The 18,830-nt window shown below is 39.4% G+C and overlaps 2 protein-coding genes across 3 annotated transcripts; both read right to left on the bottom strand.

Annotated features, from left to right (window-relative positions):
- Positions 1 to 1,066: 1,066 nt before the first annotated feature.
- LOC121638269 (cytochrome P450 2U1) lies at positions 1,067 to 5,002 on the bottom strand. Its single transcript, XM_041982948.1, has 5 exons — positions 4,458 to 5,002; positions 3,098 to 3,748; positions 2,316 to 2,477; positions 2,020 to 2,187; positions 1,067 to 1,924 (listed from the first exon to the last, which is right to left on the bottom strand). The coding sequence occupies exons 1-5, from the start codon at positions 4,885 to 4,887 to the stop codon at positions 1,719 to 1,721; spliced, it is 1,617 nt and encodes a 538-aa protein (XP_041838882.1). The 5' UTR covers positions 4,888 to 5,002; the 3' UTR covers positions 1,067 to 1,718.
- A 2,463-nt stretch (positions 5,003 to 7,465) lies between these two features.
- Positions 7,466 to 18,591, bottom strand: sgms2a (sphingomyelin synthase 2a). Of its 2 annotated transcripts, none has more exons than XM_041982950.1 (6): positions 18,343 to 18,591; positions 13,917 to 14,405; positions 12,374 to 12,491; positions 9,854 to 10,007; positions 9,133 to 9,299; positions 7,466 to 8,210 (listed from the first exon to the last, which is right to left on the bottom strand). In XM_041982950.1, the coding sequence occupies exons 2-6, from the start codon at positions 14,363 to 14,365 to the stop codon at positions 8,025 to 8,027; spliced, it is 1,074 nt and encodes a 357-aa protein (XP_041838884.1). In that variant the 5' UTR covers positions 14,366 to 14,405; positions 18,343 to 18,591; the 3' UTR covers positions 7,466 to 8,024. The 2 variants fall into 2 exon arrangements, with proteins under 2 accessions (XP_041838884.1, XP_041838883.1); XM_041982949.1 differs by having other exon boundaries at positions 13,917 to 14,408; positions 18,343 to 18,590.
- Positions 18,592 to 18,830: the final 239 nt, after the last annotated feature.

Here is an 18,830-nt window from a genome sequence, read left to right as displayed (position 1 = left end):
AAAAAAAAGCACCACCCACGGATGGAAACAACAATCATCAAATTGTCAGGACTATTTAAATAAAAGGAAATTCAATTAAAAAAAAGGGAAATGGGGAATGTTGTAGGCTCTAGTGGGCACTGTAGATGACAGTACTCGGTTGTATTGGAAGTCAGAGGTGTACTGTGTGAAGAGAGTGAGAGAGCGGTATCCAGCTGGAATTTCTGCAGCTTCTTACATCACATGTTCAGTGTACAGCATGATCCCGCTTCAAACCTGATCAAACTGAGGCAATATTTACCTGCTTTGCAATGCACTAGGATGCACAGGATACACTGCTAAAACTGTTCCGTTTCAGAAAGTTATCGTGTGTGTGTGTGTGTTTGAAAGCTGTGGTAATTTGTAATATAAGCTGACAGGCACAATAAATATTGTCAAGTGCAGCATTTACCACTGATATGTAGTGAAGAATGTTACGTTGATAAAAAACAGAATGATATGAATTAAACAGAATAAAGGACAAATAGCTTCCAATTGTGCAAAAGAGACAACGAGACAACCTCAACAACAGTTGTCAAATATGATATAGCAGCAGAAAGGTAAAATTTTGTATTTTCCAATTCACATAGAAAATGAAAGAATGAGTGACTACCAACTGCAATCGAATAGAAAAATGAAAGTGTTTGACCACTGCAAACATATTGTTACAACTTTACTGAAATACATATGTCTTTTACAAAGAACTGAGCACAGTTTAGTCATAAAAGTGAAATGAAAGTTGATTATGCTTTGAAATTCTTTTACTTGAAATCAAAGTGTACTGACGATCCCATGCAAGAAGAAGAAGAAGAAGAAGAAGAAGGAGAAGGAGGCCTTCCTGGTACAACATTTTCTTGAGGCCAAAGTTGTATATTTCTGGTTCTGCTGGGGATGAATTAAACATGTTAACAAAAACTCGTGGACTCTGAAAGCCTCCCTTATTCAGTAAGAAGTGCAACAATGAGCCCTGCTGGGGAAAACTAATATTACACTTCAGCTTAAGCAGTCCTCACATGTTATGTCAAAATGAGAGTCAAATATGAAAATATGATTTAAATGTTGACATTTAATGTCATTTAGAGCAGTAAATCAGTTTTACATTGGCTTTAGTATAAAAAAATAATTGTTGTTTCATTTCCACTTGTATAAGCATTCCTCGGCAGCAGTTTTAAAGTATAAAGTTACAAAGTTTCTCACACTGTTCAAAATAACATGTCCTTATTATCTTTATATATTCCTGACAGAGTTGCAACAATTATGTACTAAAATAGAAAATAATTCACAGCAAACATATTAGAGAAACAGAGCTAAAACATACATGAAGCTAAGTAAAATTCTAATATTCTCTGGTCACTTCAAGATCTGTAATCAGCCATACATCATGTGATTATGAAAATATATGTTTTCCATCTTAAGCAGAAAAATATAAACTTTACTTCCATGATTATCTTGATAGATTTTTTCTTGTATATTTATAAATAATAAATCAGCCATAAAAAACACAAATATTTAGCTGATTTCTTTAAAATGGAAACATTTAGACACAATACTGATTAGGTATAATCAATAGGTGAATGAATAGTGAAATGATTCAGGATGCAATCACTCTGGTCAAAAAATATCACTTTTTACCTTTAAGTTTGTCTCCATGAGATCCATCTTTGAATTTTTCTTAAGTCCTATATATCGGAGCACCTTGCTTACATTAAATCTGCTCCACTGTTCCCATTACGAGCACTCACACACACAGTGTATGGGCAAGGTGCCAGAGTCAGGCCGAAGCGCCCCTGCAGAGAAGGAGGAGGCTTTCCTTCTGGGAGTCTGTACTTGAAGGCCTGCAGCAAACTGGTGACTGTCAGAAAGAGCTCCATCTTGGCCAGCTGCTCACCCATGCACACCCTGCGACCTGACAAATACACAGGTGGAGTCGGTATTAAGTGCATGCAGGTGAATTCATCTATACATTAAACATCTGTCATGTTGCTCGTATAAGTGGCCTACCAATCCCAAACGGTATGAAGCATTCTTTCCTGAACAGCTTTCCCTCACTGTCCAAGAACCGCGCTGGGTTGAAAGTGTCTGGATCCTCCCACATAGTAGGATCTCTATGGACAGACCACAGGTTGGGAAAAATAACTGTTCCCTTGGGAATAGTGTAGCCTCTGAACTCTGGAAAAGAAAAAAGAGGACTTCAAAGTATCATGAAAGTTGATGAAGAAAGAAGAACTTTACTTTCCTCAAGATCATTTATGGTATTTGCTGGGTTTTGGGGGTGGAAGTGCACAGTTTTTAATTACCTGCTGTCTCTGAGGCCATGTGAGGAATAGCCAGTGGAACCACTACAGTCAGTCTCTGCACCTCCATGATGGTGGCTTCAGTGAACGGCAAACTTCCTTTATCAGTCAGGGATGGAACTCGATGTCTTCCCACTACCTCATCAATTTCTGCTTGGACTTTGTCTTGAATCAAAACAGTTGGACAGAAGCAACATTAGGTAATTGTCATATGATGAAGTAATTAATTGTTTTATAAAAATAAAAATATATTTAAAAAAAAATCACTGATATGCCGGGGCACTTGAAGCAAATCGCAATGAAATTCAAATGAATCCGAAAGAATCTGATATACTGGTTTCTGTGGTTGTCAAAATGGCTGTAAAAAGACTAGATGCATAACTGAGCTAGACATGAAGCCTAAAACCGAGAAGTAGAAGAGACAGGGTTTACCACAAAAGATTTCCAATTCCTTTTTCACATTCTTGGTTTGCATTAATCAAGTAAACAATGTCTGAAAGACTATAAGATGTCGCAATCACCTCTATTTCCAAACATTGCCCCTGCCAGTAGTTAATAAACTTGTAAAAAATTATATAAGAGCAGTTATATTACTGGACTTTAAACTGTTGGAAAAAAAATACTTGCAATCTAAATATTAGTTGTTCCAACAATGTTTATCTTTTTCAACAGCGATAAACAAATGTAAACACCACTGGAAATCATCTACAAGTAAGGCAATAAAAGGTGATTAGATTTCACAAGATTTCCCAGTTTTCCACTGACTGGACTGTTGCTGCTGTTACCTTGGATGTCGGGGTGTAAGGCCATATAAAGCAGAACCCATAAAACTGAATTAGTAGTTGTGTCCGTGCCTGCAATGAAGAGGTCCCCTATAATATAAAAGAGGTAATCCTCTGTGAAGCTGCTGTCCTCCTCTCCTGCAGCTTGCTGGGCCAACATCTCCATCAAGTACATGTCTATAAGATCCCTCGGATTGTCGGGATCTAATGTCTCACGGTGATTTGCAATAATCCTCTTCAGGAACACTGTGATGTCTCTTTCCACCTGCCTTAATTCCTTGAAAACCCCAAGAGGCAAATAGTAGAGCAGTGGAAAGATGTTGATGAAGACTACAGGAAAGTTCATGGAGATCTCCAGCCCACGCGCCATCAGGCCCAGCAAGGTGCGGAACTCGTGATCCTCATGATGGAAGCGCTGACCCAGGACTAGCGAGCAGATGACGTTTGACACGGCGTTGCTGATCAGTGGACTCAGGTCTACACCAGCGCCGCTGCATGCCTTGCTCAATCGCAGCAGCTCTGCTTTGATGTTGGTCAGGCCTTGTTGGATGCAAGGCTCCAAACTCAACTTGCCCAGGCCAAAGTTTCGGAGCGTGGCATGGCAGAACTTTCGCTGCTTGCTCCACACTGGCCCATAAGGTGCAAAGACTATCCCTGAAGTTAAATCAGAAAAATAAAGGATAGCTTAGGGCTTGCATCACAGAGAGTATCAGTTTGCTCAGTTTTCAGTTACATTTCTATTGGACTGGTAATTGTTACATACATAGCTACTCATAGGGCCTACATGTTATAATGCAAACACATACTTGCACTCTCAGATATATAAAAGTGGACCTTTTATCTCTGTAAATATATGTATTTTGTTCTGGTTGTTGTTTATTTTTATTTGGATCTCTATTGGCTGCAGCCAACAACTGCTGCTATTTTTGCTGAAATTATTCTTTAAACATCATATACACCTGTGTACACACATAAAAATGTGTGTAGACAAATATATTTTTGCCTTGTTTGTTCAGTTGGTTACTTAATTGGTTTGATAATATTTTCAAAGGGTTCACGAAATACAAATGTGTTTGCATTTTATTTATTTATTTAGTTAGTTAGTTATATGCAAGTGCCTTTCATTAAATAGTGGTCAGGTCATGTGAGGCCAAATGTCTGTAGCCACAACCAGACTGGTTACAAAAACTGAATTCTGATTAATTCTGCCTTATCATGATTGCCACGATGTTTTATTTGTGTGTGCATAAAAAAATAAAATAACATAAATAGGCCTGTGTATATGACTGTCTGTTAAAGTAATAAGCTTATACTAACAATAGAAATAAAGAGGAAGAGAACTTTAATGCAAACAGCTGCTTACCTTTGCGTTTAGTTATGATGGAGACCATAGGTACGTCTGGTCTGTCGGAGAATTTATCTGGATGGTTTGACAAAGCATCCTTGACCACTTCAAATCCATTGAGCACAACGACCAACTGACTTCCAACAAAGAGGCTGTATATGTTACCGTAAAAGTTGGTTTGTGATGTTAAAACATCTATGACGTGTATGCCAGTGTTGTGTGGCTGCTGCCCAAGCCTCCTCATAATAAAAGAGGGAATCAACAAGCCCCCGAAGTTGCCAACAACCGGCCATGGCTTCGGACCTGGAGGGATATTTCTATATTTGCCCCGCTGCTTCTGATAAAAATTAACCAGATAAAACACTAAGGCAAATACAACTAACGGCACTATGTTTGAAGATGTCAGTGCAGAGCTGATCAGATATTCCAACCATGACAGCGAACTCATGATGTTACAGTTTAAACAAGCTGAATTCAGTAAGCTAATAACACTGACGACACATTTCTCGTATTAAGTTAACCACGACGATAGTTGAGCTTAAAAACAACCCAACTCACGTATTCCCTTCCGGTGTTGTTGTTGAAGAGCAAGTTACACCGTTACTGCCTTCCTATTGGCTGACGCTGACACTCCTATTGTGATTGGTCCGTTTTTTGGTTTCGACCCTCATTTTTGTCTTGCAGGATCCAACATGGGTATAGGGTGTATCAATGTATCTCTGGTAAATTTAATTGAGTGGCCCAAAATAAAAAAAATAAACTTTAATTACCTTCAATTTATAAATTCAATAAACTAAATTAAATTATTATTTCTAATATTCTGCAGATAATTGCAAACAGTTAATAAAAAGAAAAACTACTGATGTGATTGGTCACTTTTTCAGTAACGTCCTCATGCATTAAACACATTAATCTGGTTCCCGTTTATTGAAAGGTCAGAGTTTTTCTTATATGTCCTCAAATGAGGATGTAATGAGGCAGCATAGGGTTGTCCTTCTGTTGCAAGGTCACTGTACTGATTCTAACTTTTCACAGTTCACATACGAAAGTGTCTTTTGGCAAAATATTAAACCCTATTTTGCCCCCAATTTGTTGCCTACACTGCCTAAACTGCTCAAACCTTAAAAAGGTACCTAGCTTGATCAGATTCCAGTACCTGTTCCACCTCTGTATGTCTTTTAGGTACAACAAAGATGCATCAACTCTGACTTGAAAGGACATGTTATTATAAGACTGAAAATTACAGTCATCTGAAAATTTTGCCATATATTAACCTGGCTGGGAACTTGTTCAGTCATTAGTATACAATGTAAATAAAAACTATGAGCTGAGAAGCTCCACTTCTGCTTAATGCAATGTTAAACAATTTAATTTCTCCTGTTCTGGCCCATTTGACAGGAAAGAATAGTACCACTTAATTAAGAATGGATTAATATCCAGCTGAGGGACTATTAAGGTGTTTTAAAACTAGGTGCATTATACTTAAAATTGCATCACTTCTACTTATTTTTCTTTTGTATTTATTTATTTATTTATTTTTAAAAAGGAGGAGCCAAAGAGTTTCAGGAGAAAGATGGAAGAACAGCTTCAGCAAAAACAAATAAAATCAAATTTTAATTATAGAGCACTTTTCATGCACAAGGCAACACAAAGTACTTTACATAATAAAAACAAAATTATACACATTAAAAACTAAATTTAAAATCCTTCACACACCAGAGTATGTACCAGGGAGTCTCTTTCACACACAATCTCACACACACGCCCTCACACACATACAAACAAAGTGCACATACACTCCCTCCACCCGCCCACACCCCGTTCTGTACAAACATGAACTCCCATCTCTAGTTACTGTTTCATAACTGAATGTTAGTATAAAAACATCAATAGAATGAAAACATCTGGCTTGATGCTGCTATGAGGAAATGATATCTTGGGGATCCAGTCACACTGGAAGCCAGTCCACCCATGACTCCAGAGGGCGCCACCACAGGAACCACCCAGGTCAGGGCATGCCGGGATCCACACCACAGCCACAGGGCTGCAGTGCAGGACCCCCAGCCACCCAGACAAAGGCAATCACTATGGCAACAACCCTGCAGACAGAGCAGGTAGAGCTACCGGTGTGGAGGATCCCCAGGAGGAAAACACTGGAGTTAAAGAGTAAAAACAAGATTAAATAAACTTATAAACAATAACAACTGATGAGAGTAACAAGAATAAAAATACAGATAAAGGAGTTCAGGGATATGATACAACTGACAAATTGGTACAGAGGTCAAGCTCTGTGCTTGGATGTCCTCTGGGGTCTGTGGTGGTGGTGGGTGAGAGGAGGATGTTAGCAAAGCTAATATCCATCATGGAAAACCCCCATCACCCTCTGCATGAGGCCGTGGGTACGCTGAGCAGCTCCTTCAGTCTGAGACTAAAACATCCTCGCTGCAGGAAGGAGCGTTTTCGTAGAGCATTCATCCGGACAGCAGTTTGACTATTTAAGGTATCATAATGTCATGAGTCACTCGGACCCTTTACCTCCACTGTCACCACTTCACACACACATAATGCATCTCGTATGTGTGTAAACATTTATGTATATGTATATGTATACATTTATATGTGTATGAATATATATGTATGTGTATATGTAGATATGTGTATATGTATGTACGTCCATATATATAAATATTACCTAACTGCGTATTTCCACCCTTCCTCCATAATCTTATCTTATCTTATCTTTGAGAAACGGCCTAAAATAAATCCAAAGTAAGCAATTAACAAAATTATACATGCACATTGTGTACATTGTAGCACTTGGTTTAACTTTGTTGTTTTTAAAGTGTGTTATGAATAAAGTTGCTGTTGCATGCATTGCTGTTCTTAGGGTAGTGGTACTATACTTGATGTAGCTTTGACTTCATTGATTTCACCTTCATATGTACAACTAGATTAACTTTATGGGTAGTTGGAGTCTATAGCCCAACAATTTGACTATTTATCTGAAGAAAAGAGGCACATTTAGGCTTTAGCATGGTTAAATTTTAATGCAGTGATACAATGTTGAGACTACAACTTGGGTATTTAGACTTCTGACTACTAAAATCAATACAAAGTTATTCATAATAAAGCACATATAAAAATACACTAGGACTGATAATGGCAGCTTTGGTACACCTACAGATGTCAAACACACTAAGGCACCTTGTGACTTAAGTATACTGATATCAAATTGAGAAACCTTGACAAAACACCTAGTATGGAGGAATTATGATTGCAGATTCAAAATCAATGTCAAGTACTTCAACAAACCTGCAAGTATCCAACAAGAGTGAAAGAGGTGGAGCTCATTAGGGTCCCTTACAAAAATCACTCACAAAAACAGTGACAGCTTGCAGGACATCTTTTCATAAATAAATCACAGTGGACAAATACACAGACAAGATGATGATCCTACTTTTAGAACATTTCATTTGCAATTATGTTTTTGGTATGCTTTTGGTTCCTGTCTAGGAGACAATACTGAATGAATAAATACATCTTCAGCAGATTGTCAAGCAGCAATGCTGATGCTTGAGGGTCATTTCACTCCTCTCGTGTGCTCTGTACCATGGAGTACTTCTTGCAGGGGTTCTTCAGGCAGGCAGGAGGCCAAGTGATGGGAAAACTGTATGAGCATGGCACAGAGGTTTGGACATTCCTCTCCAGGAAGTTGAACAAAGGGTTCCACCAGGTGTTGGTGAGGTAGTTATTGGGCGAGCATTTCAGAGTCTGTGAAAAAAGAAAAAGTTCTTCTTAAGTGTAAAATTCTTAAAAACAAAAGACATTGAAAGAGTCTGTAACAGAACAAAAGCTTATAGCTTGTCTAGAGCCAGTTATCCCCATATGCATTCATATTGGTGTAGTTCCTGGGCTTAACAGCTGAGGCATAGCTGGAATTTGTGTGAGAATTGTTGTCCTGTGAGATATAAAGAATTACATTTGTACAAAAAAAATATGTCTGGAAAACAGCCATTTAATTTGTTTAACTCCCTTAGCTGAACAGTAGTGGAAAGTTGGGTAAAGCTTAGAAAATTTGATAACATTTGATAACAATAGTAGTGTTTTGAGGTGCAAGGAACAAGGCTGAAAAAAGAATGGGTGGAAGCGATCTTCATGATCTCAGTGGGGAATGGATTAAAAATAGATATGATTATTGCACAGGCTCTGGTACATTTTATAAACCATTTTCAGTGGACATAGCTCATCATCCCATTCTTAACTGCAAGTTAAAACTGTGGCAACATACAATGTCTAACACATCAAGCAGACATTAAATTGAAAATAATCATGCAATAAAATGAGTCAGTTTTAAAAGTTTGTGTATTGTCTTTGTAAATGCTGGACCTAAATTATTCTAAGATGAATGTATTAAGTTTTTATTTGCGATCCCATATTAACAGTTTATGTTTTGCCCACTAGAGGGAGGCAGTTGAGCATATCAATGGCAATAACACAAAATTAAAGTATCTGTCACTTTACTAGTATACAATCATGTGTGGACCATTTCTTTGAAACATAAACAAAAATAAATTATTTTCATGCAACTTTCAGCTGGTAAGCTCTCACTTCTGCACACTCTCATTTACCAATACATGCACAGACACACATCACACAGACAACAGCCACCCCATTGTTCAGCTACATGTCCCACCTGTAAGTTGGCCATGGTGTGGTACCACCAAAACAGACGGGAGGTGATAAAATAGGCCACAACCACATCCACACTGTAGTGCTCGTGTGCCACCAAGATACAGACCACACCCACAGCACTCAGCAGCCAGCACATGAGATGGTACCACCAAAAAGACAGTGGTGAGTCTTGGAAAAGAGAAAAGGAAAGACAACAGTGCTGTCAGTATTATTTGTCTCTTCTTCTTTTTATTGTTTTTACTTCATTAATCGCATTTCTTTTAATCTTTTTAATCTTTTTTTTTATTATTAATGCACTTGTATTGCTTTCTGCACCCTGCTGAAATGTTTTATGTGAAGCACTTTGAATTGTCTTGTACATGAAATGTGATATACAAATAAATTTGCCTTGCCTTGCCTTCTATCTCTTTACTCTAAAAAACAATACTGGGATTTTAATGCAGACAGATTTCCTGTGACAAAAATTTCACTACTTGTAGCAACAAGAACACTTGCTGATTAATCTTAAAGTATATTCAGCAAACATATAAAAGATGCCATCTTGACGTGTCTGCTGTTAAATGCAGGTCCACTAAGAAGGCCTATGTGTGGCTATACGATCCAATAATGTGGGTAATACGGTATTAGAGCAAACGTGCAGAATGTAATTCATGAATAATCAATAAAAAACTCATGAATTATTCCTCACAAGCAAACAAACAGACATTCCTTTTAGTACTCACACTCCTTGATGAATAAGTAGGTGAGGGTGAGCATCACTGTGTGTCCACTGTAGAGAAAGTCTCCGCACAACAGATGGGAGTTTGTCATGGAAAGGCCTCCACCTGAAATCAGCTGAAGAATTCGTTGGATTTTTGCCTGGGAGTCTCCGTAAAGCTGACGGAGAGAAAGGGAGATAAAAACTGTATTAGCATTAACATTAAAGCTGCAAAGACTTATTTCATGTATTAGTCTAATTGTTTTTTTGTAAGTTTGTTTCACAATCATTCATTTACAAGATTTCAAGCTAAAGAGAGAGAGAGAAAAAAACAAAACAAAACAAACACAAAAAGTTTCTAGCCCCCAGAATATGTCTTCAAGTTGTTCAAAATTTCCTCTTAAACACTTGAAATTTAAGATTGATGGATTATCCAAACAGCTGTCTACTGAAGCAGCTGTTTGACTTTTTTCTCTGCAGTGGTTACTTAATGCTGACATCCATCCATCCATCCATTTTCTGCCGCTTATCCGGAGTCGGGTCACGGGGTCAGGTTCCTAAGCAGGAAAACCCAGACTTCCCTCTCCCAGGCCACATTCACCAGCTCATCTGGAGGAATCCTGAGGCATTCCCAGGCCAGCCAAGAGATGTAGTCCGTCCAGCGTGTCCTGGGTCTTCCCCGGGGCCACTTTCCAGTGGGACGTGCCCGGAACACCTCACCAGGGAGGCGTCCAGTTAGCATCCTGACCAGATGCCCGAGCCAAATCATCTGGCTCCTCTCAAAGTGGAGGAGCAGCGACTCTACTCTGAGCCCCTCCCGGATCACCGAGCTTCTCACCCTATCTCTAAGGGAGAGCCCGGCCACCCTTCGGAGAAAACCCATTTCGGCTGCGTGTATTCGCGATCTTGTTCTTTTGGTCACTACCCACAGCTCGTGACCATTGGTGAGGGTAGGAACGTAGATCGACCGGTAAATATAGAGCTTTGCCTTTTGGCTCAGCTCCGTCTTCACCACGACAGACTGATGCAGAGTCCGCATCACTGCAGACTCCGCACCAATCCACCTGTCGATCTCTCACTCCATCCTTCCCTCACTCGTGAACAAGACCCCGAGATACGTGAACTCTTCCACTTGGGGCAGGACCCTATTGCAGACCCGGAGAGAGCACTCCACCCTTTTCCGGCTGAGGACCATGGTCTCGGACTTGGAGGTGCTGCTTCACACTAGGCTCCGAATCGCTCCAGTGAGAGCTGAAGATCACTGCCGACGAAGCCAACAGAACCACATCATCCGCAAAGAGCAGAGACCCAATCCCGAGGCCACCAAACCAGATCCCCTCAACACCTCGGCTGCGCCTAGAAATTCTGTCCATAAAAGTTATGAACAGAATTGGTGACAAAGGCAGCCTTGGCAGAGTCCAATCCGCACTGGAAATGATTCTGATTTACTGCTGGCAATGCGGACCAAGCTCTGAAACCGGTCGCACAGGGACCGGACAGCTAGTACAAGCGGGTCTGGCACTCCATACTCCCAGAGTACCCCCCACAGGATTCCCCGGGGGACACGGTCGAATGCCTTCTCCAAGTCCACAAAGCACATGTAGATTGGTTGGGCAAACTCCCATGCCCCCTCAAAGACCCCGAAGAGGGTGTAGAGCTGGTTCACTGTTCCAAGACCGGGATGAAAACCACACTGCTCCTCCTCAATCCGAGGTTCGACTATCCGACAAGCCCTCCTCTCCAGCACCCCTGAATAGACCTTACCGGGGAGGCTGAGGAGTGTGATCCCTCTGTAGTTGGCGCACACCCTCCAGTCCCCCTTTTTGAAGAGGGCCCTACAGCATCCAGAGCCTTAAGGAACCCCGGGCGGACCTCATCCACCCCCTGGGCCTTGCCACCGAGGAGCTTTTTAACCACCTCAGCGACCTCAGCCCCAGAGACGGGAGAGCCAGCACCAGCTACCCCAGACTCTGCTTCCTCATCGGAAGACGTGTTGGTGGGATTAGGAAGGTCTTCGAAGTATTCCTCCCACCACCTCACAACGTCCCGAGTCGAGCAACCCCTGATCCCCACTGTACATAGTGTTGACGGTGCACTGCTTTCCCCTCCTGAGCCACCTGATGGTGGACCAGAATCTTCTCGAAGCCGTCTGGAAGTCATTCTCCATGGCCTCTCCAAACTCCTCCCACGCCCGAGTTTTTGCCTTAGCGACAACATAGCCACTAGGATCGTCAGGACGCACAAACTCCTCCACCACGATAAGGTGGCGGCTCAGGGAGGACATAACAGCTGACATAACAGCAGGAAATGACTGGCCAACAAAGAATAAAATCCTTATAAACTGTTTGAATGTTGATCCTCTTGCCTCACACACAACACTGCAAACAACTGCCAGGAACACATGTTTTCATCAGAAACTGGTGCACCTTAATATCCTTGTTGCACCCAAGGCTGTGAGAGTTGAAATGGCTTTAGAAAAAAAATCCATTTCTTTCTGGCAGGGCTATGCATGAGATTGGCTTTCTGATGTTTAGTTGCCACTCACCTTAGGCGCGCAGGTCATGTGCATGCCAGGCACAGGCAAGGTAGTGATATACATAGTCACGCAGCGGTACAAGTACAGGGTGCCAATGAGAAAAAAGAACCGTCGGCATGCTATTGACCTGCAAATAAAAAGAAGACACCAGTGAGTGATAAATTTTGCATTAATGCAATTTTACAATTCCTTTTATAATCATTATTTCAGTCTACCTACAGTGTGTCATATTTCAACGGTGATTTATAAGGTGTACTCCAGCTACACGAAAGCAAACATCTTCATAAATCTGCAGAGACAATCCTTCTTAACATGTTTCCAAATTTGAGCCAGATGGACAAATTAGGTTTTATTAACCAAACATCAGAAATCAAGAATGACATATCTCCTCTGATAGCTATAACAGTGTCATTCACTAAATGGATGTAACTTAATGTAGAAGACCTCATGTCAAAAGTAGCACCAAGATAGGTTTATGTAATACATGAAGTAGTGGGTAATACTGAAGCCTAACATTGCTTTTCTTGCAGCAGAATTATACTGCCTATTCTCATTTAATTGTGTTTTTATTTATTTATTTATTTATAACTAGCTGAATTTCTATTTAAAAGCAAAAAGAAAAGTCTTGAAGTGATCTTTTTAAAAGCTGAAACAAAGTGAATCAGATATTTTTCCTGTAGCCTGGTTTGAAGTCAGTAAACTAAGCTGTGGAGTGGTGGTATTGCTGCACTACTAGCGGCTATGATTCAGAAGATGTGATTTTCTGAGCCAGAAACAAACACAACAACTTTGGTGGACATCCACAGGAAGAAAGTGTGGAGCAAATCTGAAAATATCAGGAATATTATCCTAAGGATGCACCAATTGTGAGATTCTGGACCATTGTTAAATATAATATTTTGACCAATGGCTGGTGGCCACTATTACCTGTTTTTGTCATATCTGTTCACTTAAACTGGTAAAAAACTAAATATGCTTTAATAAAAAACAAAACATTTTCACAATCTTTGAATTAGTAAAATTTCTTTCATACAGAAAACTTTTATATTGTGTAAAATGAAATACAGTAATTCTTTCAAAGGACTTGTTAGTCTGTTATTGTTAGATATTGCCCTTTCAATAACTTTACAGTGCTAGCCCACACAACTAAATCAATATTGTTAGTTTCAGGGTAAAGTTAATGTGATCCAAGATGCTGGTCAGTCACATAAGTTTATTGTTTGCTGGCTCAAACTGGAAAAAAAAAACAAAAAACAAACAAACAAACAAAACAAAACAAAACAAAAAAACTGGTGAGTAACATCATTGTAAGCTTTACCAGGTCAGACATGATAAGTTCTTTCTCTTCCTTCTAACATGGACCATGTCTCCTTAGGGACAAGTGAAAATATAAACTTGATTGTGTATTTGTGGAAGTTTTTCCATTTTAATGATTTCTATTCATCCTTTCTGATCATCATGTTATACACGATATTAAAAGTGACAACAGACAGTCAATTATATATGCCACAAGAATAACCAGCATTCATAAGAAAGGACAGATGGTTCTTACTTGTATCTAAAGAAGAACAGCTGGATCATCCAAATGGCCAGCAGCAGCATACCATTGACTTCTGTTACTGTGAATGCCCACTGGACCCTATCAATATAGTCAAAAAACTTATCGGGAAGAGGTGGGCTGCTCTCTTTAGGAGGGACCCTTTCATGCACAACTGTGATGACAACTGTTGTCAGAACCAAGTTAAAAGCAGCATAAAAGAAAGCGATCACTGTCTTCCACCACTCCATGGGCAAACGGTTGACTTGGGACTCTGGAACAGGAATCTTCACATAGTCATTATGTCTGTTCATGCCTTTCCGAAAACCCCGTTTCGTATCCTCACCACCTGGGGTGTGAATTGGACAGGTTTTACCGGCACTGGGCACAGCACCAGCCTCCATTTCAGGTTTCACACTATCCATCGCAGACTCTCCGGCATTCACAAGCTCCTGTGAAGCCATGGGTCCTTGCTCTGTTCACCCACAGAAGTAAAGCTTGTATCTGCTGAGAGAGTGAGGGGAAAGGTTGATACAGACAAACTCTTAGTTTTGGGAAAAACTTACACACGAAGGTTGCGTTGAGAATGCCAAAACACCATGATCAGAAAAAGTAAGAAGACGAATTGTGGTTTACTTTTGCTTTAGTAGAGTTTTACTTTTTATCAGGCCTTCACTCAGTGGACAATCTGTTTAAATGTTCATTAGGACTCTTTTCGACCCTCTTTTGTTTATATTTATTTGATACCGTCCTCATCAAGTCTGCTATAGAGGTTTAAGCTGTTCTCGTGGCCAAACATTACTAGTTAACACATTTAGGAGACAATTATTAGGAGCTGTCCTAATGGTAACCAAAAGATGAACATAATTTAAGTGGAATGATTGTTGAACTATTGGTAGTTAATGACATAAGAGTGCACTGCAGCAATGAAGATTTTCTATGCTTCACATCCAAAAGTACTTTTAGTACCTTAAACAGCCCCTTTAATGGGTTGAGGGATATTGGTATCAACCTTGAAATGCATCACAATAGTAAATGACCCCTGGGAGTCACACAGAATGCTGTTTACTTGAAGAGAAACTTACCAGAAGGAGAAAATATAAAGACAAAACATGCCTGGGTGCAAGGGAGCTGCAAAATGTATCAGTTTCCTTAGAATCAATTTTGGGGAAAATAATAATAGTAGAAAGCACTCTGACTAACGCCCAGCTGATTTCATTACTTTATGCAACAGATTGATTGATACAGAACACAAAGTGTGACAGGCTTTAAGGGCTCATAAAATATGCTAATACTTACCAAGATGGCTAATTAGATAAACAAGAGCAAGTAAATAGTGGAAGCCAATTACAATGTCATGTCTAAGTGGGACTGTGTTGTATCTCTGTGGTGAGTTACTGCATGTTGTCATCCCATACGCCCAGGCCATTTCAGGGGAAATTGCTGGTCTTCTATAGAGTTTGTATCATCGGCATGAATAATTTCTAATACAAAAGTCTCTGTTGTTGAAATCAATCATTTAGCTCAAAAAATCAGTTCACCATCTTTTATTCAACCAGCTGTATGAAGTGACTGGTTAGAAAACAAATACATTTTAGTTACAATGTTTAGTATTATTTATTAGTGGTGTAATTTTTTATAGTGTTTTTCATTCTTAATGCTATCACTTTTTGATTTTTAATTCTACTGGAATTTTATATTCATTTTTACACGGTGAAAGACTGGGGTGAGATCAAGTCCAAAAAAAGATTGTGGTGTTTTCTGGGACGCTGCACCATATGTGCACTGCTGTGGGATGTTAGCACAGTGCCTGCATTAGACTCGTTTTCCAGTTCCCTCCTCCCTTGTGTACAGTGCATAGTATTTTCCCACCGGTCAGAGGACCAAGCGTTCTGAAGGGATGGGTGGTGATGGAAAACTGGCAGAAAAACCTATTCTACACGGTCACAGGCTGTTGTAATGGATAACTTGGCTGACTCCATTTATCCAGGCTATTTCAAGAGAAGGCAGCTAGCTGCTTTCAGGGCTTTATTTTACTCTCAGAGAAGTAGGGGTTTTACTCCATTTTAGGACTTTGATAATAACATGCTGCTCTCACTGGTTTCTCATTTTCATCTATGCATCATGTCTTCATTAAAGGGAGGGCTAAACACAAGTCATGTTAGAGGTGGCCCTGTCCTCTAACAACTAGAACAACTAAAGATGAGCTGATTATGTACTTCTCCTAAAAAAAAAAAACCTTCCAAGGATTTTCATCTTCAGCATGAAACATGTTATGGTGTTTTTGTATTCTTAGATAGAATCAAGTTTCTCCAAGAAGCATGTCTACATACATTTGTATACTTGTACACTGCATGTTAAAGATTTTAATTTCACTTATGTGAATACATTAATAATAACATCACCACTACTACTATTAATAATAGTTATACCGTCAATTAAAATAAATATTCAACTAAATATTTATCATTGTAGTATTTGCAATAAATCCAACAGCATTAGCTCATTTCTTTTAATTCCATTGTAAAAGACATGTATCTAACTGTCTAAATATAATCTAAATGCTCTGTTTGACTAAACCTAATGGAAGAACAATAGACCAGTGATAACTAGCAGTAAAAGTATGCTAAAGTAGTGGTTAGCAAAGTAGTTTTCCATGCTTGCAAATTATAAATATCTTGAAAATGTTCTATATTTTTGCACAAGATAAAATATAAAAGGAGTCCAACTACATACACAAAACAAACATAGTTCAATTGGCCATTTATTTACAATTAACACTGATCTTGCTGCATCTGCAGCAGTTCATTTTCATGGGACATCCGAGTGAGGTGTTCTCAATCATGAGACAATTAGGGGGGAATAGGCACCCCGCTTTATACATCAAAATCTGACCTTTACAACAAATTTAAGGAAAAATATGTAATCCCTAATCCACAGTGAGATAAGCTCTGTACAGATGAGGAAACTGAAGAACAACCATTAACTGTTACCCTTCCAAGATGGGTCAACCAGCAAAGATAACTCCAAGAGTAAGTTGTGTAATAGTCTGCAAAATCACAAAAGAACCCAGAGTGACATTTAGGCAACTAAATGCCTCTCTTACATTAGATAATGTTAAAGATAACAAGTCAAACATCAGGGGAGCACAAAAGAACCAAGCTACAAGAAGAAAGCCATCATTAAGAGATCTTGCTGCCTGCCCTTAAAGTCATGTTGACAAGTTGGAGCCTTGGGTTGTTTTCATACATCTGAGCGAAAGCACCTATTTCCATACATTAGCCCATATGGAGCTGTTAGAGTTTCTCTTTATGGTCATTGGGAGTCCTTATTCATATATATATATATATATATATATGAATAAGGACTCCCAATGACCATATAGTCTCAATTGTTTATAAGTTTCTTTTGGAACTTGTGTGAAAATGTCAGGTTTGTCTTAATTACAGTATGTCCCTTATTTTAAAGCAGCCAGTTGGTAGCAATGGTGGGAATTAGTTACAGTGTTCATCCATATGAATGTATATAACCTTGTCACAACACTGTGAACAACAGAGAGCAAATGTTTGCTTTTACAATGGTCATGTTCTCCTGAAGTAGCCATAGCAGTAGTTAAACATGCAAATGCACATTGTTTGCTTGAAAGACAAAATTCAAAAAGCACAGGCAAAAATAGTCTCACTGTCCCTGGACCCACCCTTACTTTTCTGGGTTCCTCAACCACATGTGGGGTGGATCCTGGCAAAGTGGGTTAGGCTCAGGGCTGGGTGTCTCCCATGCCTCTTGTTTATTATAGGGTGGCACTCTGTCACATGTGATGTCTCTGCCCCAGCGAGTTCTGAAGTTTACATTTGGGGTGTAGCATAGTGGCCCCACACAGTGTTAAATACTAGTTTCCACATGAGGCTACAGGGTGGGGCAATGGGTCATTACATGCCCTGTAATTAAGCCCTCTAATTTCCATCAGACCTATTAACTGTCAACCAAATAAAAAATATTGAATTGAAGCAAATTATTGGTGTTCCGCAATCATGCAAAATCTGCACTTGGTAAATAGGATTTGAATGGCTTTGTACCAGCCTGATGATTCACCATCTCAACACTAACTCAGACATAAAGATCAGCAGATTAAACTCTTTGAAATACTTAATGGAAAGACAAGAACTCTATACAACACATCACAACAACACTTACAACATGATCATTCAAATATGTTTACTACAATTCCTATTCACTGTATATTTTAGTAGCTTATCTATGGGCAAGGCTGATAAAAAAGTTGTAAATCCTCAGTTCTTTTCTTAATAACTCTACTAACATCATATGTTATTGTTACAATTATTGTTTCCAACACATATCAGCCAGCGTACAGGCCTACCGATAACAAGATCTATCAGTCTGCATTTAGATTAGATGGTCCACAGGTTCTGCAGCATCCTACCTGCCTCGCTCGGGCCTCCTTGCAGTTCTTCCTGAAGTTGCAGTTCCTTGAATCCCCGATGCTGCTGCACTCTGTCTGCTTTCTGCTCCTCGCAGGCAGCACTGTTGCTTTACACGACACTGCCGCTCGCTTTTGATGAAGCGCTCCTCCCTGAAGCCTCAGACCCAGCCCTAACCCAGACTCTGTACCGAACCTCCTACCTCACATCACCCTTTAATTTAGAGTAAAACTGTCCTGTAATCGACGCGTGCATCGCCCTGTAAGTGAGCTCATTTGGAAATAGTTGCACCTAAAAATTCGCAGTTGGGCAGTATTATTATTATTATTATTATTATTATTATTATTATTATTATTATTATTGTTATTATTATTTGAGCAACTGCTATAATCTAAATGACAGAAAATATATTAAATATTTTTCGATTTTTTTTAAACATATTATAGGGTTAGTAATAGTGTATTTTTTGTTATCTAATTGTAAACATTCA

This window comes from Melanotaenia boesemani, chromosome 4 (assembly GCF_017639745.1).
Source record: "Melanotaenia boesemani isolate fMelBoe1 chromosome 4, fMelBoe1.pri, whole genome shotgun sequence".
Lineage (NCBI taxonomy): Eukaryota > Metazoa > Chordata > Actinopteri > Atheriniformes > Melanotaeniidae > Melanotaenia > Melanotaenia boesemani.
This window is presented reverse-complemented; position numbering and strand designations above follow the sequence as displayed.

Bases quoted from the DNA above. Each gene is read 5' to 3' on its own strand.
- LOC121638269 (XM_041982948.1), bottom strand. From the start codon at position 4,887: ATGAGTTCGCTGTCATGGTTGGAATATCTGATCAGCTCTGCACTGACA. The intron at 2,478-3,097 runs GTAACAGCAGCA...TTTTGATTCAAG, and splicing joins CTTACACCCCGACATCCAAG to ACAAAGTCCAAGCAGAAATT. The intron at 2,188-2,315 runs GTAATTAAAAAC...TTTCTTTTCCAG, and splicing joins CATGGCCTCAGAGACAGCAG to AGTTCAGAGGCTACACTATT.
- sgms2a (XM_041982950.1), bottom strand. From the start codon at position 14,365: ATGGCTTCACAGGAGCTTGTGAATGCCGGAGAGTCTGCGATGGATAGT. The intron at 12,492-13,916 runs GTAAGAACCATC...TTTTATTTGCAG, and splicing joins CTGTTCTTCTTTAGATACAA to GTCAATAGCATGCCGACGGT. The intron at 8,211-9,132 runs GTGGGACATGTA...CTTTTTTCACAG, and splicing joins ACACCATGGCCAACTTACAG to ACTCTGAAATGCTCGCCCAA.